This window comes from Phocoena sinus, chromosome 20, assembly GCF_008692025.1.
Source record: "Phocoena sinus isolate mPhoSin1 chromosome 20, mPhoSin1.pri, whole genome shotgun sequence".
Lineage (NCBI taxonomy): Eukaryota > Metazoa > Chordata > Mammalia > Artiodactyla > Phocoenidae > Phocoena > Phocoena sinus.
In genome coordinates, this window is record NC_045782.1 from 18209388 (window position 1) to 18234266 (window position 24879).

The 24879-nt window shown below is 39.1% G+C and overlaps 1 protein-coding gene across 2 annotated transcripts in view; it reads right to left on the reverse strand.

The window, feature by feature from the left end:
* MYO1D (myosin ID) overlaps positions 1–24879 on the reverse strand; it is a 355118-nt gene that overhangs the window by 178518 nt on the left and 151721 nt on the right. For both annotated transcript variants that reach the window (XM_032615652.1, XM_032615653.1), the window contains exon 16: positions 18095–18302. In XM_032615652.1, the coding sequence (XP_032471543.1) occupies positions 18095–18302 (208 nt within the window). The remainder of the gene's footprint in view (positions 1–18094; positions 18303–24879) is intronic.

The window sequence follows — 24879 nt, forward strand, 5'->3', positions numbered from 1 at the left end:
CAAAATACCACGTGAGGCACTGTGCACAGGGTGGAGTACAAACAAGCATAAGGACACTGCTTCCCTCAACAATTTATAATCTGGTTGAGGAGAGAAGACAAATGTGCAAAATTAATAGATGATCTACAGCCTACAGAAATCTTAGAATTCGGCGGGAATCTTTGAGCTGAAGACCTCTTATAAACCATCAGCTGGGAGGTTCTCTGCCCTGACTCTTCCACGGCACACCTTAGGAAGGACATTCACACGTGCAACACACTTGCAACACACGTGCAACAACCCTCGGGGGTTGTACCATCCCTGAAGTGGGCCTTTCTTGCCCACTCAAGAAAGCAAATATAAATTTTATAGAAATAAACTCACATCAGCTCCTATTTATAAATTAATTCATTATCTTTGCTAACTTATTATTAATACCAAGTTACTCATAATACACCTCATACTTGATTGTAACAGATGTGCCCATATCCAAGCCTATCGTTTTACAGATAAAGGAAGTGATGACCTAAAACCTTACACAAACTCCAAACTAACAGCAGGCCCACAGCTCCCACCTCCTGTTGAAGTTACTGCCTCAGAGAGCCACATAAAATCGACAAATGGGTGCTGGTGAAGGAAGTAAAGATGACTTTATTTAGACTAGTCTGGCCGGGAGGGCTTGAGTGAGGGGGTGGAGTCTAATTTGAAGATACAAAAGGCAAAGGCAAATGGTATGTGTAAAGCGCACAGGTGGGACAGATGTATGTGGGAGTGCAGGGAAAAAACACGATGATGCTGCATGGTGGCACAGGGAAAGATGCTGGCAGAGCCTGGTCTGAATTTTGTAGGCCATTGAAGGGCTTCTGAACAGAGGAACAACATCATTAAAACTTAGATGGTGATGCTTTGCAGATGTGGGTCAAGGTGAGAAGCTTGGAAGATCACACAGAAGTGGTCCAGGGGCCCCGTACCACAACCATCACCGTGGTTCTGCTGATTTTCATCTGGAACAGCCCTTTACAGTGTACACAGCATGACTTCAATTTAGAAGACTGTGTGTGTAAGAGAGAGTAGGACAGAGACTGTTATGACACCTTCCAAAGCACTAATAGTAGTTACCTTTCTGGTGGTGAGATGATGGATGATGTTATTTCCTTCTTTAAGTATATTTTGAAATTTCACAATGAATACGTATTACTTTATAATAAAAACAATTAAAATTTTAGATGGAAATAATGTGATTACAGTTCTATGTTGTTCCTATTTACAATCCATTTTTAAAATAAATTTATTTATTTATTTATGGCTGCATTGGGTCTTTGTTGCTGCGTGCAGGCTTCCTCTAGTTGCAGCAAGCGGGGGCTACTCTTTGTTGCGGTGCGCGGGCTCCAGGGCACACAGGCTCAGTAGTTGTGGCTCACGGGCTCTAGAGCTCAGGCTCAGTAGTTGTGGTGCACGGGCTTAGTTGCTCCACAGCATGTGGGATCTTCCCGGACCAGGGCTCAAACCCATGTCCCCCGCATTGGCAGGCAGATTCTTAACTACTGCGCCACCAGGGAAGCCCTATAATCCATTCAAAGTACAGTAGACTTGTGAATAAAGTACTTGGTCTGTAACCTGCGTTTAAATCACGAGTGCTTGGGCTTCCCTGGTGGCGCAGTGGTTGAGAATCCGCCTGCCGATGCAGGGGACACGGGTTCGTGCCCCGGTCCCTGAAGATCCCACATGCCCTGGAGCGGCTGGGCCCGTGAGCCATGGCCGCTGAGCCTGCGCGTCCGGAACCTGTGCTCCACAACGGGAGAGGCCACAACAGTGAGAGGTCCACATACCGCAAAAACAAAAACAAAAAACATAAATCACGAGTGCTTGATTGTATTTTTACTTCCCCAAGGATATCTGTCACTGACATATTTTCTATAAGTGCTTGATTTCTTTGGGTGTTTGTATCTACACAAATACAGTAAGACCAACTCAGGACAACTGGCTAGTAAACATCTTATTTTGAAATTAAATTTTCTTTAAAATATAGAGTCTCTGGGTAAAGAAGATGTGGTACATATATACAATGGAATATTACACAACCATGAAAAAGAATGAAATAACGCCATCTGCAGCAACATGGATGGATCTAGAGATTATCATACTAAGCGAAGTAAGTCAGAAAGAGAAAGACAAATACCATATGATATCACTTATACGTGGAATCTAAAATATGACACAACTGAACTTATCTACAAAACAGAAACAGACTTGCAGACATAGAGGACAGACCTGTGTTGCCAAGGGGGAGGGGAGTAGGGCAGGGATAGATTGGGAGTTTGGGGTTAGCAGATACAAACTATTATATATAGAGTGGATAATCAACAAGGTTGTACTGTATAGCACAGGGAACTATATTCAATATGCTGTGATGAACCATAATGGAAAAGTATATGAAAAAGTATGTATGTATATATATACATATATATATATTTAACTGAATCACTTTGCTGTACAGCAGAAACTAATACAACATTGTAAATCAATTATACTTCAATAAAAAAATACAGATCCTCCTTGTAGTACTGAATTTGAATGCAGAGTGATGTTTGGCAACAGTAAGAATGTCTGACAAAAAATACTGAATATAAATAGCCCTAAATTTTCTTTAGTTATAAATAAACCCCCCCAGAGGAATGACTCCTCCTCAGTCTATATAATGGGTGTGTGTGTGCGTGCACATATGCACACACGCGTGCACACACATGCAGGTGTAGGTATGTCTAGAATTAACAATGTGGTTAAAAAGGAATCATACTGAACATCCTGTTTTGTAACATATATTCTCACTTAACACTGATCATGAGCACTTGATGTTATTCAATTTCTTTATATTGTCACTGTTAATGGCTGCTTAGTTTTCTATTGTAGGGATATACCCCAATTTATATGACTCACTTCTTAACATTTTTCTCCATTATTTTCCACTTTCATGAGAAATACCCAAGAGAAAATTCTTACAACTGGATTTTTACATGAATTTTCTTAGTATAAATTTCTACAAGCATAATTGCTAGATTAGAGGCAAACCCAACTTTTAGATTTTTTGGAAACGCATTGCTAAACTACTGTCCAGAAAGTCCTCATCAATTTACTCTCATGCCAGTAGTAAACATATCATCAACAATACTGTGTAGGATTAAAAGAAAAAAAAAAAAACAAACGCTGAGTATTTGATAGGTGAAAATATAGTTGCTGGCCATTTTTCTTTTTTTTTGGTGGACTGATTGTCTATAGTTTTCCTCAGTTTTCTAGTGAGGTATTTATTTCATTTCTTTGGAAGGGCCTTTTGTACGTTAGAGGTATTTATACAGTGCACGTGCTGAAATGAAAAAGATCGAGTTTAAAGCCACTATACGTCTCCCCGTAAAGAGAAACTGAATGTTCTAAATATATGCAATAAATAATGATACATTTCCCAGAACATGTTGAATATTTCATCAACGTTTTTTTTTTGGTTAGCAAAACTTAATAGTCCAAGCAGAATGTGTTTAAATGTGCCATGACAAAGATATAAGCAACTTCTGACACACTTAGATTTCTTGGTGCTATAGCAAGAAAAAGACTAAAGTAAACCTCAACACCACAGCCCTTACACTTAAACCACATATATTCTTTTATATACCTAATAGGATATGAGGATATATTTTGTCACCCATCAAGGGTCTTGGCTTAATGAAATATGTGGCAAAATTATGTACTTCAGAAAGGCCTTTTTAAAAAGGCAGTTTTGAAAATCATCTTTTTTGGGGGGTGATATTTTACGTGAAATATCAGCATTGCCACTAGGTAGTGAATACCCATTATGATATTTTCACCGTTGCCTTTCATATGTGTCACCCGATTACTTCCAAAAGATCGGAGGAAACTTACAGAAAAGGTACATAGACAAGGGGGCTTCCCTGGTGGCACAGTGGTTAAGAATCTGCCTGCTGATGCAGGGGACATGGGTTTGATCCCTGATCCGGGAGGATCCCACACATCGCGGAGCAACTGAGCCCGTGCGCCACAGCTACTGAGCCTGCGCTCTAGAGCCCGCGAGCCACAACTACTGAGCCCGTGTGCTACAACTACTGAAGCCCATGCGCCTAGAGCCCGTGCTCCGTAACAAGAGAAGCCACTGAAATGAGAAGCCCACGCACCGCTACGAAGAGTAGCCCCCGCTCGCTGCAACTAGAGAAAACCTGCGCACAGCAATGAAGACCCAACGTGGCCAAAAATAAATAAATAAATATTTTTTAAAAAGTTACATAGACAACATAGTCACCCAACTGAGGATAAAAGAAGGACAGGTAGGCAATGGGTGGGGGTCTCAGTAGGAAGGGTGACAGTCACACTTGAAACCCCAGCTAAGAATGGTTCCTGGATCTGAGTACAAATCTGAACCCTGAGCTTCCTGGAAGCTTCAGCAAATGGGAAACTTAAAGAGCTGCATGGGGTGTCATTATTTAATAAGACTGGTAATTAAATATTCCCTGCACCCAAATATGCTTTTAATTTTTAAACAATAATTTTTGTCGAGGAGGAAGAAAAATTAATTGCTCAGCAGTGATTTGATGGTATTTTGTTTGGCTTGGCTGTCTTCCTCCAGCCAAGCTTTTGGTGTACACCTCCTATCTATAAGATCTTTCATTTGAGTCTGGGATGGCAATCCTCACTGAATTGTTCACAAGTTTTTAATTTACTGTAAACACCTATTCATTGAATCACTTCCCCTTCACTAACTAATTCCTTACAAAGAGTCAATCTCTTGAGTTCCCAGCAATTAAAAAGAAAAGTGCAATGAAAATGGAGCCACTCTTTTTTTTTTTCCCTTCCGCCACCTATAGGGGCCAGAAAATGTTGTCATGGTGACAACAGCGGCTGGGTTATGAGTGACAGGTCTCAAGAGAGAAGTGTCTTGGAAAGGGAAGATCTCAAGTTAAAAAAAAAGTGGTGAGAGAGAACCAGTGCAAGCTCTTTCACTAAGCGTGGTGGGAGATCAGCTGAAAGGTGTATTTATAACTGGCAAAGAATAAAAGAAGTATTTCCCCCTTTCTTTCAACTAACATAGGAAATGTTTTCCTTCCAAAGGAGAACAGATTTCTTTTAAGCAAATCTCAAGCATATGTACATATCTTGGCATAATTACATTTCAAAATTGGGATTCACACTGATGCACCAAATTGGTTGCCTTAGTAATGAGATATCACCCGGGCAACGGATTTGCTGCTCTTTCAGGAGAGCAAATCATCTGCTTCCAACCTACAGGGGAACAGGCTGGGGAAGGGGTGGCAGTGGCTTCTTATTGGCAGTATCTGAGAGGAGATAAATAAGAAACAAATTATTCTTGACATGTCATCATTATTTTCCAAATATGCTTTTATCTTTTTTATTCCTCAGTTGGGTGGGAGGAGGAAAAGGGTGGGGAGGGGGGTAGGGAAAAATAAAGAGAAAGAAAGAGAGAGAGAGAGAGAGAGAGAAGAAAGGATGCTCTGTCGTTCTAATGTTAAATTTTTTGCTGAAGCATTTTTATTGCTCTAAAGGGGCTTTGCATTTGTCAATATGTAAATACTAAATGGAGTCAGTTATTGGCTTACATTATAAATCAACAGAAATTTTCTTCACAATAATAAAAATCAATGACTTGTACTGAATAATGTTATTTTATTAGCACTGCTTAGTAATATATGTACAAGTAAGGCTTCAACATTCAATAGTCGTTTATTAAATGTCTTGTAGATGATAAATACTCCTTGATTTCTTCATTAAGAACATACATACTTTCCCATACCTATGTTCATTACCATATTACCATGATTTACCAATAAATGTTCAACATACTTTCTTCCTGGAGGATTCTAGTACTTGGTGTGTTTTTCTTCTCTTCCTGTACTCTGCCTTTCACCCTGATCATCTTTAACATGCTGGTTATTAATAAACCAGTGATCTCCCAACTGCCAGATTAAGTGGGCACTTTCAGTCCTTTATTTCGCTGGATGACTCTATGTTTGACACTGCTGATCATTCCTTCTTACTTGAGATTTGTTACTTCCTCTGCTTCCCTGACTCATACATCCAATATGCTGGTCATCTTGACTCGAATGTCTCAGAGGTACTTTGAACTACGCCCTAAACTATTAGGTTCTCCAAATACGCTCCTGCCTCTGCACCCCTTCTCTCAAGCTGCAGAGACTTTGTACAGTATAGTGTGGAAACAGAATATTGTAAGCCACAACCAAAAACAAACAAACAAACAAAAAAACCCCAATCAAGTCAAAGGCTGCCCGCCTTTACTAGCAGTTATTAATGAGGAACCATGACAGAATGGAAATTGTTGACCCAGGTGCTTTGAGAAGACAAATCCAGAGCTAGCTCTTTACATCTTGTTAGATAACAGGGGAAAGGTTAGTAAATAGTTATAAACTTGTGATAAAATTCGGCTAAATTTAATTCTGTCACCTTGAGTAGCATGGCTGCCATGTATATTTGCCTCCTAATTGTCCTAATTTCTAAGGAGGGCAAAGAACTCTCCTGTAACACTGAAAGGGCAGTTTCAGTAATTCCGAGGAGTAAGACTAGTAAACATTTATTATGGAAAACGACGTTTGTTTGATATTTTTGTAGACAACTTTGTTCCCTGTTTTTGTCATAGGAAGTTCAGTTTACCCACTAACCTTCGTGACAATTAACCTGCTCTCACATCAATGACCCAGCTCCAATGAACTCAACCTGTATAAATGAATTATGAAATAGAGATTAAGATCTCTGTCCTCCATACAATGGACTTCCAAGTAAAATGTGAACCTAATAGAGTTGTTCTCTGACTTTTTGGCATCTCTCCTCCTTCCAAAAAGCCGTCTCTCCCAGCTCAGGTGGGTGACTCTTCTCTGAGCCCACCTGGCAGTCATTACCTGCTCAACAGTGTCACATTTACTCTACTGCACTGGTTGAGCGCTAACACATCTCCCTTCTGACTCGGCTGTGACTCGGCTGTCAGCTTCCTCTGGATGGAGCCCTGTCTTGTTCGTTGTATACCCCTATTCAGTAATGAATGGACAAATCCATGTTTATTACTCATTTAAAATACAATGAATGGATAAAGAAGATGTGGCACATATATACAACGGAATATTAGCCATAAAAAGAAACGAAATTGAGCTATTTGTAATGAGGTGGATAGACCTAGAGTCTGTCATACAGAGTGAAGTAAGTCAGAAAGAGAGAGACAAATACCGTATGCTAACACATATATATGGAATTTAAAGGAAAAAAATGTCATGAAGAACCTAGGGGTAAGACAGGAATAAAGACACAGACCTACTAGAGAATGGACTTGAGGATATGGGGAGGGGGAAGGGTAAGCTGGGACAAAGCGAGAGAGTGGCATGGACATATATACACTACCAAACGTAAGGTAGATAGCTAGTGGGAAACAGCCGCATAGCACAGGGAGATCAGCTCCGTGCTTTGTGACCGCCTGGAGGGGTGGGATAGGGAGGGTGGGAGATGCAAGAGGGAAGAGATATGGGAACATATGTACATGTATAACTGATTCACTTTGTTATAAAGCAGAAACTAACACACCATTGTAAAGCAATTATACTCCAATAAAGATGTTAAAAGAAAAAATACAATGAGCGCCCTTCTCCCACCCGTCCACATATCACAGTGCTGGAAAGGACATTAGCTATCCGTTTCTTCTCACCTCCTACTGAAAAGACATAATGTCAAAAATATGGTCATCTGACCAAAGGCATATTTTTCTTTATTTCTTTCAATACAAGCCAAGGTCAAGCAGCGTATTTTTGACCATAAATATTCCCCATGAATAAAGCAGTGAGTGGACTGGCACTGGGGGCAACCTCTCTTGTCACAGAGCCATGCCTCACCCACCCTTCCTGTAATACAGTTTATGCTTTGTCCATAGTCATCCAGACACACCTTTCTCAACCCACTCCTGGCTCGAAAGTAACTTTTACCACAACAAGTAAAACTCTTCTCCTGGAGTATGTATTCTCAGTAAAAGAGAGTCCCTGATCACTTTTCCTTACCGTACATAGGTCAAGAGCTGATTCATACAGGAAACATCAGTGTTTCCTTCCCATCGTAGTAAAGATATATCTTAGTTCACATACTCAATAGTCAATGACGCAGCCGTCACTAGGGCCAAATCACCTTCTTCTTTCTCTCTGAGCACGACGCCATCATCATCTCTGTGGCTGGTTTTACAAACTTTTCTTCAATAGTGTGAGTCATACCTGTTTTTCCTATGAGGAGTGCACACTGAATGATGCTACTGTGGTATAAGTGAATAGTGGTTAAACGTGTGCAGAAGGCTGCCCCACCGGGTTCAAATCCCAGCTGTGGGGTCCACTATTGGTGTGACCTCCAGCAAGGCACTCAGCTATTCAAGTGGCTTAAGTTCCCTTTCCTATTAGATGAAAAAAAAATACTGGTAGACACTCATTCACAGAGCTCTTATAAAGATTTAGTTAACGTACGTAAAGTGCTCAGAATACTGCCTGCCACTCAGTAAAGACTAGCTACTACATTGGTAGCTTTTTTTTTTTTTAACTTAAGGGCAAAAGCAATCAATTTCATACGAGAGAGAATTATTTTGCTTTTAGTCTGAGAAATAAAACACTTGACTGGCTTCACAAAGCAGCCGGTGAGCTTTGTTTGAAAATAATGTGAAAGTCCCATAGCTTCATGCAACTACTTGACAAAGTTTCACAATAAACAGTACATCAGGGAATAGGGGCAAATGAATAGCTACACCAGTACAATCTAATTTTCAGATAATGATTCTATTCACACTTTTTCTCTGGTTGGTTTACAAAATTATTATACTCAGACCTATATTAACTTTTGCGATTACTTATAATTAATAGTGATGATATTATTCTCAGTTTCAGAATTTGCTATTTTCATTATACGTTTATGCTTTTATGAGCCACCCTTAACTCTTCACAAGATCCTTCTTGTGACTGGGACTATAATATAACCCAACAATAAGAATGTAAAGTGTTGGTGACCTAAATGGGAAGGAAATCCAAAAAAAGAGGGGATATATGTATATGTATAACTGATTCATTTTGCTGTATGGTAGAAACTAACACAACATTGTAAAGCAACTGTACTCCAATAAAAATTAATTTAAAAAAGAATGAAAAATGCGAATTTAATAAATATAAGAACATAAAAATAATATGATTAATTGAGAAAAAACAACCAGGGCAGTTCTTGTGATACATGAGCCGCCTTTTTTTTTTTAAATTTTAAAAAATATTTACTTATTTATTTTTGGCCACACTGGGTCTTCGTAGTCACACACGGGCTTTTTCTAGTTGTGGCGAGCAGGGGCTGCTTTTCATTGCGGTGCGCAGACTTCTCATTGTGGTGGTTTCTCTTGTTGCGGAGCACGGGCTCTAGGCGTGCAGGCTTCAGTAGTTGCAGCACACGGGCTCAGCAGTTGCGGCATGAGGGCCCTAGAGCACATGGGCTTCAGTGCTTTAGGTGCGCTGGCTCGAGTAGTTGCAGCACACGTGCTCAGTAGTCGCGGCACGTGGGCCCTAGGGCGCACAGGCTTCAGTAGTTGCAGCATGTGGGCTCAGGAGTTGTGGCACACGGACTTCAGTAGTTGCAGCATGTGGGCTCAGGAGTTGTGGTACATGGGCTTAGCTGCTCTGCGGCTTGTGGGATCTTCCCAGACCAGGGCTCGAACCCGTGTCCCCTGCATTGGCAGGTGGATTCTCAACCACTGTGCCACCAGGGAAGCCCTCTACAGTTCCATCTTGAATTCCACATAAAATTAGAAATGACAATCACGTATCATTTTAGCCTACATTTTGAGTATTTTATTTCACTAACTTGATGTCTTTTCCTCCTTTCTCAGTGTTACATCACCTTTTTTTCTCGTTCACATCTTTTCCACACTTTCTCCTCCACTCATTCCTTTGTTCTCCCCTGTCCTGCCTTTGAGATTGCACCAATTTTCTTATGACCTAATAATCAAGCCACTACTATCCTTTCAGGCAGACACCAGACAAGCAAAAATAAAATTCTGGGAGCCAAGTGACCCAGGAGGCTGACTGATCTGAACATTGATAGCATGAAGCTTTTGTATTTCCCATATAAACATGCCTGTAATTTCACATGACTATAATAGAAGATTGACAACTGATTTCAGATTCGAGCTTGACTATGGACCCCACAGCTCACGTGTCATGGGTGCTACAAGCTGTGAGCCATATTTAGGATTGAAATAAAACCCGCAAAAACTCATGGCGTGGAGTGTGGAGCAGGTCAGAGGCTAGCATAATTTAAATTTTCAAAGGGTTGGCAGCCCTTGCTGCTGGGGAATTTGAGTTATAATTGTGATCTCAGGGTGACCACAAATTGCTAGAAGAAAAATGATTAGAGCCTGAAGATATTATTTTAAGAAAGAATATCTATGTTTAGTAGCCTTCAGTACGTGACAGAGGAGGGGCCTTGGCCTCTTAACATGGAACACTGGAAAGGATAAAATCTATTCCTAGAGCTAGGATCAAAGCTGTGTGAACTGAATTAGCCCAAATACATAACATAGTGACCAATTAAGATGTCTGTCTATAATCGATTATAGATGCCCTTTAAGAAAGGGTCAATTCCCCCAAAAGAAGACACAATTCACAAAAGCCTTTATTTGTCTTATAAGTGGGTCAAGAAAGCCACTCTTCAAAATCCATCATCTCATTCCATATTTGTTGGTAATGGCCACACAAAAGATGAAGTCTCCCAGTACTTTTCTATCTCCCTTTGAGAATCCATTTTTAATATCACCTTATATGATGATTTTGATCTTGTCCTATGATACCCTAGGATGAGAACATACATTTAAAACTATACATGCACCAAAAAAATAAGGGAGTTTCTTGAGGGGTTCTGTACCCTACTCTTTTTCTTTCTTTTTTTTTTTTAATAAGCTCTCTCCCTCTTTTTAATATTTATTTATTTGGCTGTGCTGGGTCTTAGTTGCGGCACGCGGGATCTTTTTTTAGTTGCAGCATGCAGGATCTTTAGTTGTGGCATGTGGGATCCAGTTCCCTGACCAGGGATTGAACCCGGGTCCCCTGCATTGGGAGCACAGAGTCTTAACTGCTAGACAACAGACAGAAGTTCCCCCACTCTTTTTCTGAGAGAGCAAAGTATTTAAAACTAAGTGAGTACAGAATATTAGAGAACCGTGATGCTTTGCAATGCATTTGGTGAGATATTTTCATTAAAAATCAGTTAACGGTTAACTACCAGTTAACAGTGAAAACTACTGTCTTCTTTCAGGATCTCCCCAACCACACAACAAGTAAGTATCTTATTTTCTGGGAATTAATGAATACAACGAATAGAAGATGGATGACAGGAAACACCAGATCAGGAAGGTACAGGATGAAGATGGAAAGAAGCTAAAAGGAAATCAGCTTGGACAGCTCTGTTGCACACAACACACTTAAAACAATCATTACACACGTTGACAGCCCCATGTGTTCGCTGCTGAACTGACTACTGATGTCTTGGCACCTCCCTGCTTAAAGCTGTAATTCTGAAAACTGTAGTTTCTTCAGTGCTGTCTAGAAATTCGACCGTATTTGATTTCTCATTCAAATGTGATGTAAAGAACACACACAAGCTCCAGTGTAGAGGGTGTGTGGGGAAGTAAAGCAACTGCATATTATGAAAGGAAGAGAAGATGATCTTACAAAAAAAGATCCCACTGGCTACACAGCTTCATTTCTTTTAATTTAATGAGGCAAACATGTGGTACTATATCCAGGGCTTCTTAGAAAATGATGTTTTAAATACAGGCATACCTCATTTTATTGCCCTTCACAGATTTTTTTTCTTAATTACAAATTGAAGGTTTGTGGCAGCCCTGCATCTAGCAAGTCGATCAGTGCCACTTTTCCAACAGCATTTGCTCACTTCGTGTCTCTGTGTCACATTTCAGTAATTCTCACAATATTTCGAACCTTCTCATTATTTTTTTAACATCCGTATTGGAGTATAATCGCTTTACAATGGTTTGTTAGTTTCTGCTGTATAACAAAATGAATCAGTTATACATATACATATATCCCCATATCCCCTCCGTCTTGCGTCTCCCTCCCGCCCTCCCTATCCCACCCCTCTAGGTGGTCACAAAGCACCCAGCTGATCTCCCTGTGCTATGCAGCTGCTTCCCGCTAGCCGTCTATTTTACATTTGGGAGTGTATATATGTCCAGGTTACTCTCTCACTTTGTCCCAGCTTACCCTTCCCCCTCCCCGTGTCCTCAAGTCCATTCTCTACATCTGCATCTTTATTCCTGTCCTACCCCTAGGTTCTTCAGAACCTTTTTTTTTTTAGATTCCATATATTTGTGTTAGCATACGGTATTTGTTTTTCTCTTTCTGACTTACTTTACTCTGTATGACAGACTCTAGGTCCATCCACCTCACTACAAATAACTCAATTTCGTTTCTTTGTATGGCTGAGTAATATTCCATTGTATATATGTGCCACATCTTCTTCAACCATTCATCTGTTGATGGGCACTTGGGTTGCTCCCATGTCCTGGATATTGTAAATAGTGCTGCAGTGAACACTGTGGTACATGACTCTTTTTGAATTATGGTTTTCTCATCGTTCTCAGTGGTGAAAAACTGAAACCACTTCCTCTAAGATCAGGAATAAGACAAGGCTGCCCACTCTCACCACTATTATTCAATATAGTTTTGGAAGTTTTAGTCATGGCAATCAGAGAAGAAAAGGAAATAAAAGGAATCCAAATCGGAGAAGAAGAAGTAAGACTGTCACTGTCTGCAGACGACCTTCTCATTACTATTATTTGTGTTATGGTGATCTGTGATCAGTGATCTTTGATGTTACTACTGCAAAAAGATTACGACTCGCTGAAGGCTCAGATGATGGTTAGCATTTTTTAGCAATAAAAGTGTTTTCAAATTAAGGTATGTACATTCTTTTTACATATAATTTTACTGCACACTTAGCCGACTATAGTATTATGTGAACATAACTTGTATTGCGCTGGGATACCAAAAGTTCATGTAATTTACTTTACTGCAATATTCGCTTTATTTGTGGTGATCCGGAACCAAACTGCAGCAGCTCTGAGGTATGCCTGTATTCAGGCAAAACACTCAGATTTTAGGTCATCCAGAAAGGGTATTTGTAAGAATGAAAATATCCAGTGCTTCAGTGAGGCAAGGTCTTTCACTCATTAGTTGGTGGGACCACACCCTGGCACAATCTTTCTGGAAGCCATCGGACAACAGGTATAGAAAATCTTAAAAGTACGCATCTTTTAACCTAACAATTTTGTGTCTATGAGTTTATTCCAAGAAAATAATCGAGGATGTTTACAAATACTTAATAGTAATAATAGCAGTAGCAGGAGTAATAACAACAGGTATCATTATTGGACTTGGTGTCAGGCGCTGCTCTAAGTAAACAGAGATGTGCCCTGCATGGGACCTGTAAGAATGCATCACTGGAAATACCCAAACATCCAGTAATAGCAGACAGATTGAGGACACTCTAGTAAATCATATTAAGGACTAAGTCAGTTATTATAAATACGTAAATTAAGTGTTGACACGTGTAAAATTATAACGAAAAGTATTATACAATGGTATGTTATGATTTAAATTTATGTATAATATAAAAGAAAATTACAGTTTAAAACTATAAAAGGATTTATATTTTTTCACGATTCTACACGAACTTGTATTGCTATTACTTATGTACTTATAAAACCAATACAATTCTTTGAAATCTAGAGGGTTATTTCTTAAAAAAAGATATTTCTAGCAATTTCAAAAATCCTCTAAAATGTCAAGCATATGACCGAGTATATGAAGAGAAGCTAGATGCACTACACGGATTATCCATAATTCTTGATACCAAGTGGCTAATGATTTAGATGGTGACAGCGGAGAACTAGAAATTTTTTTACAAATCAGAAAGCAACATAGTCTGTATCTCCTCTGCAATCTTTGTGGTTATACAGTTTATTCCTTTAAGAACAATTCATTTTGGAGGCCCTGGTTTTAGGCAACATCACTGATTCTTCCAACTCGACACTGAATCTCTACTAAGGCACAGAACAGGTACTGAAAGCCACGCCCTCACATGTTAAAAGCTATTAAGATGTACCATAATAAACGCAGGATGATTCTGGCATAGGAACTGACCATGGAACAAAATAGTGAGTCCTGAAATAGATTCAAGCATATATGGGCATTTGACATTAGACAAAGGTGGACTTTCAATTTAAATTGGAAAAAAGAGAGGAATTTTTTAAATAAATGGAATACCTGGAACAAAATAGAGTTGGACCCTTACATCACACCATGTACAAAACAAAATCCCAGATCTATACTTTTTTTCTGGAAGAAACTCAAAAACTATAAAGGAAAGGACATATTTCATTACATTCAGTGAAAAAAATTCACATCAAAGAGTATACCATGAACAGAATCAAATGACAAATGACAGCTTGGGAAAAATAGCTGCAACACATAAAGATAATAGCTCCCAGAAATTCCTAAGGAAAAGGCAAACAATCCCAGAAAAATGGGCCACTGATAAAAATGAGTAACAGAGGAAGCAATCCAATAAACACACCCTTGCTAGTAGTCATGAAAATAAAAAATGAAATAGTAGAAACGAGGTAGCATTTCTCACTGATAAGAATGGAAAAAATTCACACACTTGGTGTGTTACCTTTGGATGGTGGGATTTTAGGTGGTTTCCCATGGATTTCCTTATACTTTTCATTATGGTTTGAATCTGTTTTTACAATGAGTGCACTTTAATTATATAATAAAAAAGACAAAGCTAATTTTTATTTAAAAAGGAAATTTAAAAAAATCAATTGTTGGGGAGTCTTGTTTAAATTAGCATCTCCTGATGCTGCCTCTACAGCTTCACACTACATTCCCATAAGGAAACAGAAAAATTGAAAACACGTCACATGGAAAGTTAGGTGACTGATGACCTCTTCCCAGAAACTGAAATTCTCACTAATTTTATGGCCTGTGGAGTTGGTTCGAAGAACATAATGAGTAGATCACGTATACCGTGCTCTAGGATGGTCTGCCTGAGAATTTAGAGGGAGGTCATACCCTACTCACTGCCTTATGGTTAAGAAACGCAAGATCTACACCACAGAGAAGACTGGACAGCTTTCCCTCCAGGGCGCAGGTGATAGTTTTTGAAGCAGCCATCCCTCGTCTTTTAGAATCTCTCTTTTCTAGGTAGAAATTGTAATTTCTCACCAGAAAGCAAGCAGAGGTGCTGTAGAGAGGACTGAGAAAGGACGAGTCCTAGTAGGCGTGTATATCTGGAATTCAACCTTTTCTGTAAGAGCTGGGCCCTGGGGTGGGGAGGGACAGGGTGGGCCCCATCTTTGGCTGACAGAGCTGCAATAGGTGAAAGTCTGTGGGACACTGACAGTTGTGAAAGAAGTAAACAAAATGCCGATGTAGATTTAAGAAGAGGATTCTACCAGCCAACAAGTGGAAAGAAAGTGAGTTCACGGTAGGGTGACTATTGTATCATTTGTTACCCATGCTGGGACACTTTGAGAGTGAAAGGTTTCCTACTAATATTTACAACAGACCACAGTCAGAAACCAGGACTGTCCCAACCAAACTGAGAGGCCAAGCCCTGAGTCTGGTCAGTGTCTTGGATAGGTATGAAGAAGAAAGACAAAGTATCAGATCTGCAACAACAAAAACTCCCACTGGTAAGTAGGGAAGATCAAAAGTAAGGATTTGAATATACAGTAGAACAGATGCATGAAAATAACTCACTACAGCAGACAAAAAACAGAGATTCACCTTGCAAATTTACAAGCTGTCTTGAGAAAGAAAACAGAACGGAGTAAAAGCAGTATTAAAAAAAAACAATTAATAGAAGGAAACTGTTCTAAGATGAAACAGAATTTAGTATTCCACTCCAAAAGTTTTCCTGAGTTCTAGGAAAAATAAATGAACGAGACCAACACTCAGAAACATCTTGGCAATTGGAAGGGAACTTTTACAATCTGCACATGATATAATCTTTTACCCAGAAAAACTAATAGAATCAGCAAATGTGAATCAAGAAACGTTTCATTCTGGATACAGTTAAACCAACATAAGCCAATATTACTTCTCTATACCAACATTGACACGTAGAAAATATAATAAAAACACAATAATAAAAGCACAGCAGCTACAAAAACAATAAAATATCTAGGAATTAACTATGAGTTCTTAAGACCTAAGTCTAAAAGTCAATAAAATGATTTAAATAAGCTTATTCAATACTCTTAAGATGATTTAATATTATAAAAACGTTAATCCTTTAAAATTAAATAACCTATATATTCGATGCAATCCTAATAAAGAGTATTGTCGAATTTAAAGAACTCAATAAACACAGATTAAAATTTATATTACAGAATAAAGGTCTATGTATAGAATAATCAACCTCAATAAAGAAGAGTAGAGAAGATGGACTTTTCCTACCATATACTAAAACATACTACAATAAAAACTACGTGGCAGTAGTACGAAAAGAGGCAGATACAGAAATGGAACAGAATAGAGCACTCAGAAACAGAATACATATATATGTATATGTATATATATATATATATATATATATATATAAACTTCATACATAATAGAAGTGGCGCCACAAATCAATAGGGAAACAACAGATTATTTAGTATTTAGATGGTATTGAGAAAACTTGCTCACCATATAGAAGAAAGTGAAATTGGTTTCCTAGAGAGAACCACATACATAGATGGATTCTGAATGGATTAAAGACCTAAATGTGAAAGGTAAAACTATACAGTTCATAGAAGAAAACATAGGATAGTACCTTTGTGACCTAGACACAAGGAAAGCCCTCTTAAATAAAATTCCAAGGCACAAAATATAAGGCCAAAAAAAAAAAAAAAAGAATCAAAGAACTTGATTATGTCAAAATTAAGGATTCTCTTCAACAAAGCACATTAGAATGCCGACAGAACAGGAGAATATATGTATGGTATCTAAAGTGAATAGAGATTAATGTCTACAATAGTCAAGGAATTCCTGCTAATCAACAAGAAAATGATACCAATTACAGTAGAAAAATGGATAAAAGATATGAACAGGCAGTTTACAGGAAACCCCAAAAAGCAAACAAGCATTTAATGAGATGCTCAAATTCAATGGTAATCAGAGAAACAGGAAGTAGAACAACAATGAGATATCATTATACTTACTAGTCTGGCAAAATTTAGGTACCTGGATGATACTGCTAAGGATGTGGGCACATAGTAACCTCTACATACAAACTGGTGATGTGCAAACTGGCAGACATTTTGGAGAGGAGCCTGGCACTACTTACGCCAATTAGGTCTACGTATACCCAATGACCCAGCCACCTTTCCCCTGATGGATGTCCCAAGGACATTCTCCTAGAGGAACACGATTTCTTTTTATATGCATACATAATTTTTTTACATTAAAATGGTTCAATCAGAAGGTATGGAAATGGGTAAGAGGGATAAAAAGAAATACCTGAGTGACTGAATGAAATGAGAAGGGGCCCTGCACAGATCAGTGATGACAGGTACCACGGTCTTACGAGGACAGCTGAGTCAGCACCGCACACCTTGGCAAGTGCTGGCGGTGGGTCGTGATGGGTGAGGGAGGTGGTCGCACACAGGCTGGCCAAGCTTGTAAATTATAAGATAGAAAAAGTCCTTTATGCAGTTAAGCTGAGGGAAACAACTCAGTTAACTGCAAGAGACAAAAACCAGACTGCTTCAGACATCTCTCTGTTTCTAAATACCAGAAGACAGAATAGCTTCAGAGCTTTGAGGATAAAATAATTTTGAGTTCACGCAGCCCAGTAAGTTTTCCATGTGTGGAGGCAACAGAAAACACTCTTAAGATATGCATAGATGCCAAAAAGTATACCATTGTGAACATTTCTTGAATCAAAGAAAACATTCAACTCATCTTTAAGAACATAAAAGTAAGGCCTTATCCTTATATGTAAAATATTAAATTACCTTTTGTAGAAAGAGGACAATCCTTACGAGCATCTGGGCACGGAGCTCTTCCAAGGTAAACAATGTTTGGGGTGTTCGAATGAAAATTTTGGTCTTCCCATAAGCTACATCATCCTGAAAGCCACAATGTTTAATCAGCTTCTTGACAGCCTCTTTGTCTGAAGGGAGGTCATGGTTGGGCCAGGTGAATTCAGAGATCATTTTGTACCTGGATGAAAAAAAGAACAGGGCACGGGTTAAGGGAGAAAAACCATGTGGTATCAATAGATGCAGAAAAGCTATCCAATAAAATTCAAGATGCTTCATAGAAAGAAAGAAAAAAAAAACTTCTGAGCAAACTAGGAATAGGGGTGAGTTTCATTAGCCTGATAAGAGTCATAGAAAAAGGCTTCAATAAAGTACAACACTCCTTCAATAAAATACAACACTCACTAAACAAGGATTAGAAGGGTATTCCTTAATTTAATAAAAGCTATTTGCCAAAAACTTGCAGCAAATATTATTTGTAATGTGGCAACCTTGGAAGCATTGTCTTTACAAATAGAAACAAGAAAAGGATGCCTCTGTCATGGGTTTTTGAACGGGTAAATGACTGGGGAAGGAACAAAACATCACTTATGAACAATATGACTCGCTTCAAAGGACATCAAGCAGATCTTCAGATAAAGTATCATCGCTAAAAGAAAACTAAGCACAGTTCTGCACATAAGGTCAATACACAGATCATTTGCAATTCTACATACAAGCAGCCAACAGTTCCTCAGTACGTGGCCCTCTCATAGGTTAGTGTGAGGGTGACCGTGAGTAAGACAGTAGTCACAGAGTCTCAGCCTTTTGTAGCCTAATCTCACGAGCAACATCCCATCACTTTTGACACATTCCATTTTGCTAGAAGCAATTCACTAGGGCCAGCCCACACTCACAGGAAGGGGATTACACAGGCATGAATACCAGTAGGTGGGGATCACTGGGACCAGCTTAGAAGGCTGCCTACTGCAGTACTTCTCCTCCACCCTTGGTGCAAAGTTGTTTAATCCATGTAGTCAAATTTAGTAATGTTTTTCACATACTGCATCTTAACCTTAAGACACAGCGAGAAAGGTTTTCCTCACATTCAGGTTACAGAGTAATTCACCTACGGGTTCTTCCAGTACTTATATGTTTTCACATTTTACGTTTAGATCTCTGGTCCCTTTGGAGTTTATTTCGATACAGATCCAACTTTTGACAAAAGGCTATTTCCGATATTATTTACTAACACATCTGTCTTTCTCCCTCCGATTTAATATATGCCATTTTATCATATGCTAAACTTTCATATGTACTTCCGTTCATTTCTGGGCTTTCTGGTCTGTTTCATTGCTTTGTCTGTCCCTTGGCCCCATCAGTACTGCAAATGTCTAATTATAGATGTTATAAGTATATTTTAATATCTGGAGGTCTTTTCTCCTTCTTTTCCTTTTTAAAGGTATTTCTAGATATTCCTATGTGTTCATTTTTCTATATGAACTTTAGAGACAATTTGCATAGTTCCAGGGAAAAACAATCACAAAACAAAAGAATCCTTTCTGGTATTTTTATTGGGTTCCCATGTTAAATTCATTAAATTTAGCTTTGACGTTGAGTTGTCCTATCCAAGAACAAGGGGTATCATTCCATTAGTTCAAGTCTACTTTCGTGCCTTTCAGGAGTCTTCATGTTCTTCTCCTAGGGCTTTATACATTTCTGGTTAAGATGCTATGTATCTAAGGGGCATCTGATCCCTTCTTCTTGATGTCTCTCTCTTTTCCTGATTTCCATCTTAGCTTCCACAACAGCACACTCTCCCTAGCTTCCTTCTGTCTCTCTGGATATCTCTTCTCAATCTCATTTTCTGGCAACTCCTCATTCCTGGACCCCCAAATGTTGGAGTGTCCCAGAGCTCACATCAGGCCCCCTTCTCTCTATGTACAACCTCCCACATCGCTTCATCTATTCCATCCACTTTGTTTTTCAACTCATGCATTTACTATCCCAAGCCCAGTTCTCAGTTCTGAGCTTCAGACTCACATATCCAATGCCTATATAGACCTAAAGGTGTCTTAAATTCCTCTTTCAGTCCTTCCTACCTCAATGTCCTCAGTTACTAAAGCCAGAATCCTGGGAGTCATATTTGATCCCTTCTCTTCTCTATCATTCCTTCTAATCCATCATCAGGTCTATTGACTCCACCTCCAAAATATATTTAAAATTCAACTATTCTCATCTTTACTGCTACAATCCTAATATACGCCACCATCAAGTTGACTACAGTAGACTCCTAACTTGTTTTCCATTTCCTCTTCAACCCATTCTGCGTATTTAGCAGCCAGAGTAGTATTCCAAAGAGCCTCACCTCATCTTTATCTTTTACTCCTGCTTTCATTATTCTACTCCAGTCGCCTTGGCCTTCTTTAGGGTCCTGTAATGCGGCTGCCTCTTTCTTGCTTTGGAGACTTTGCATATGCTGTTCCCATTGCCTGGAATGCTTTTTAATCTACTCTTTGAAAGGCTGAGACTCCTCATAGTCTGTTTTTGATTCTCCTTCAACAACCATCAACCCTCACCCCCATTATTCCTCTCTAGGGCAGCCAGATGGGTTTCTTTTCCTCACACCATTCATCACAGTTTGTAATCATATTGATTTGTGTGTTTGTCTGTTGAATGTCAGTCTATGGGTACCACGAAGGCAGGGATTTTGTTTTGTTCCCCGCTACACGCCATGTGCCTATCGTGTTGTCCACCATACAATGAGGAACGAGATATGAAAGAATGGAAGAAAATACATTTAAAAGTCTAGTCACTTGCCAGATAGAGACAGAAACAGAAACCAAAGAGTTCTAATATGAAGAGAAAGGTAATATTAAGTGACGTCACGTGAAAAAAGGAAATAAAATCTAAAAACTTCCAAATTCATTATAGAACTATCGATAGAATAAGAGTCAACAGGGAGTAATGGCATTTGTTTAAAGTTTTAGGCGTGTTGCAGAAACTAGAAGCAATCCAACTGCCACACTGCTCAGCTAACACATCAGGGTAACGGCGCCCTTCCCTTCTTCCTGACGGTCAAGGGCATGCCCCAAGTTCTTCAGCAAACCAGCATCCTGAACTTGCAAATTAAAAAGCTAAATTCAGCTGCTTCCTGACAACCCGTTTTACCTCCCTGAAAGACTTCAGCAGCTTTTAAGGTTATCAGTACATTTAAAATCCTTCTCTCTCTTTTTCAATAAAAGAATGAAAATGAAAGTGACAAGTAGAAATTTAGGTTCACAGCTAGCTTACAAAAAATCTGCAGAATCTAAAAGCACAAACTCATTGCAGAAAATGTTACTTTTTCTCCCACCAGGACTGAAAACATTCATCCAATGTCCTACACACCTTCCATCCTACCCCATGTCCCACTGTTAATTAGTTCAATCAGTATGACATTAAAATGTCAGTTTTTCAATGTGAACAAACTCATTTTATGTAAAGTGGCAGATAAACACAGCCTGCAGAGGAGGGATAGGCCATCTTCCCAGAGGCACATCCCACCATCTCATCCAGCACTCTTCCTAGACGACTCTAGTAGAGAGGACCTAATCTCGACTTAGATAGTCATCAACTGGAGAGACTTCAGTCTTTCCACAATTCTGTCTTTTAAAGGGCAAGTTTGACACTTTTATTGTGATTATTAATATGTTTCAATTTTCTCAACTTCTCATTTAATGTTTTCTATTAATTGTGCTTTCTCTTTGTTGCTTTTTACCCTATTTTCTCTCAGGCAGACTGAGTTTTCTTTATGCCATTTTATTCCTTCCTCTGATAAAGCCGCACATTCAGTTGTGAGGCGGTGCACTGTTAAAGACGATAGGTTCAGGAGCCAACTGCCTGAGTTCAGACACGGCTACACCACTACTTGGCTCCGGGACCTGAGGCAAGTTCCTTAACCTTCGTGTGTCTCGGTTTCCTCATCTGCATAAAATGGCGGTAACACGCTCTCCTCATCTGGTTGTCGGCTTTAGGGACAGACTACATGCAGACTGTTTAAAACAGTGCCGGGTACATATGGTGTGAGCACTTCACAATGTCAGCACTATTATTATTATCATTCTGAAAAATTAAATATGTAAAAATTTATTTATGTAAAAATACATACTTTTTCCTGTCTAGTTCATTAACATCTATATTCTTCCCATAAGGAGTACAAAAGTCTTTACTTCTCTATATTTCTCACTACTATTTTTTGTTGCAAATGATTACTACAGACTTCTTTTTCCTCCTTACAATCAATACTTGTTCAGATTTCACAAAAAGTTTTACCTACTTATTTGTTCAATGTTGCTTTTTTGCCTTCCACATCTTCCTCCTGCATTTATTCTCCCTTTTGCTAAAGTATACCCTCTAGAGATTTTTCAGAGGGTCTATGACCCTCTCAGAATAGTAAACTTTCTGAGCCTATATATGTCAGAAAACGTTTTTATTTTGCCCACACTCTTGAATGATAACTTGGCATGGAATAAAATTCTAAGCATAAACTTCACTCCCCTTCACTGTGAAGATACTGCTCCTTCGTCTGTTTACACTGACTGTTGCTGACGAGAAGTCTGATGTCCGTATGAGTCTCGTTCCCTCATAGGTAGTTTGCCTTTCTTCTTGGGAGCGCTAAGCATTTTTATTTATGTCTAACATTCTGAAAGTGAACATAATGTACTTAAGTTTCATTAAAAAACTTCATATGTTTTACACTCAGTGTATTCTTTCATTCTGACCCCTAGACTCCTCTTTCCTTCTGGAGCTCCAGTTAGATGGCTTCTGGCTCTCCTGGATCAACCTTATACGCAGCTTGACCTTTCTTGAGTACTTCCCATCTCTCTTTCTTTGTGATGAGGCCTGGAAGAAGTCTTCAGCTCGATCTTCTAGCTCACTAAGTTGTTTACAGGAAGTTTAGTCAAGAAAAAAGTTTTTCTAATTGTGGTAAACTTTATGTATAGTAAAATGCACACATTTAAGTACACGAATCAGTAAGTTTGAAAAGTGTGTACACCCATAGAACTGACATGCCAATCAAGATACAGATCATCTCCAAAATCTCAAAGAGTTCCCCCATTGCCCTTCTCCCTTTCCAGTCAACCCCCAACCCAGAGCAAAGCACTGCTCTGATTTCTATCTGTTCTTAAACTTCGTGTAAATGGCAGCATCAAGAAATTACTCTTTGGCGACTCCTTTTCAGCCTAATGTTTTATGCATCCATGTTGTTGCTGTATTAGCCATTCATTCTCTTTAACGCTGCTTAGTAACCACTGTATGATGACACTACAAATTGCCGACTCCTTCTACTGATGGACAATTCACTCTTTCATTGTGCTTGATCTGGTTTTCATTTTCTACATCTCTAATCAGTTCTTTTTAATAACTACCTGTTCTTGTTTCTAACTTTGTACTCCTATTTTAGGACCATAATTCTCTCCTTTATCTCTTGGAGAATATGAAATAGGTTTATTCTAATGTCTTTCACTCCTTGCTCTGGTCCCTTGGGGGTGAGGTTTTTTATTTGTTGAGCTTATTGTCTCCTTTTCATTGGTCTGGCCTTTCTCAGATGTTTAACTGTTATCTCGTCTCCTTTCCCAGAGTCCTTCTACGTACATGTACATCTTGGCCTTCGTTGGCCTCTTGTTAGGTGGCTATCTTGGCCAATATACCTATGATGTCTACGTTACAGTTGCTGAGGTGGTTACTTGCATTGGCCATTAACCTCCCGGTGCGGCAGCTGGGTAAACTCCAGCACAGTAGCTGAGATGCTTCCTGAATGGCAGCTCAAGCCTCACAAGGCAGTCTTTCCTTCAAACTGTGACCTCGGCTTACTCCTGGGCCTTCATGTCTGCTTCATACTGTATTTAGGAGTGATTCACATCTTTCAGGTTCACTGAGAATCCCCCTTTTGATTCCATAGTGCGGCTATGCGTTAACGTGGCTTTAAATACACGTATTTTATATTACTGGGGGATGTTCTGGAGTGGGAACTGGAGATTTAAGCTTGTACTCCTAAGACCATCATATTTGAAATTCATAGGTTCTTTTTAATCTTTTCTATTTTTACATGAGCATTAGAAAACAGAATCCAATCCTCATAGCATGTCTTTCATGCCAAAAAACACACCCAACATCTTGAGTTGAAAGTAAAATAGGTGCATAGAGAGATTGCGAGTGAGGACACGCACTTGCAAAGTCCTTGTCCCTCCAGGTCGAGCTTGCTTATTCTCTTATTTCAACTTCTTTCCATGGCTTCTATTATCGTGGTGTCATGATCATATATTTTTAGTTAGATAAATATATATTTTAGGTAAATATACTTTTAGTTCAGCCCCATCCTATAGTTACCCATTCCCACCCTGCTCATTCTAATATTCAACTTCTGCTGATCTTATATACGTGACAACACAAAAATCAATACTACAATTGAGTAATTGCTAGAATTCTGAGTAATGACAAGGGACTAACAATCTTCCTATTAATATAATTTGACACTGTTTGAAGTCAAGACTCAGAATGAACACATCTCTACTCATGACAACACTCCTACTCTACAGCCTCAATTTAAAAAAAACCAAGTTTCAAGAACAGTATGATTTCAGTAAGGAAAATGATAAGTTTTGAGCATAACCTTTTTTTTTTTTTTTTTTTTTAATGCGTTACGCGGGCCTCTCACTGTTGTGGCCTCTCCCGTTGCGGAGGACAGGCTCCGGACGCGCAGGCTCAGCGGCCATGGCTCACGGGCCCAGCCGCTC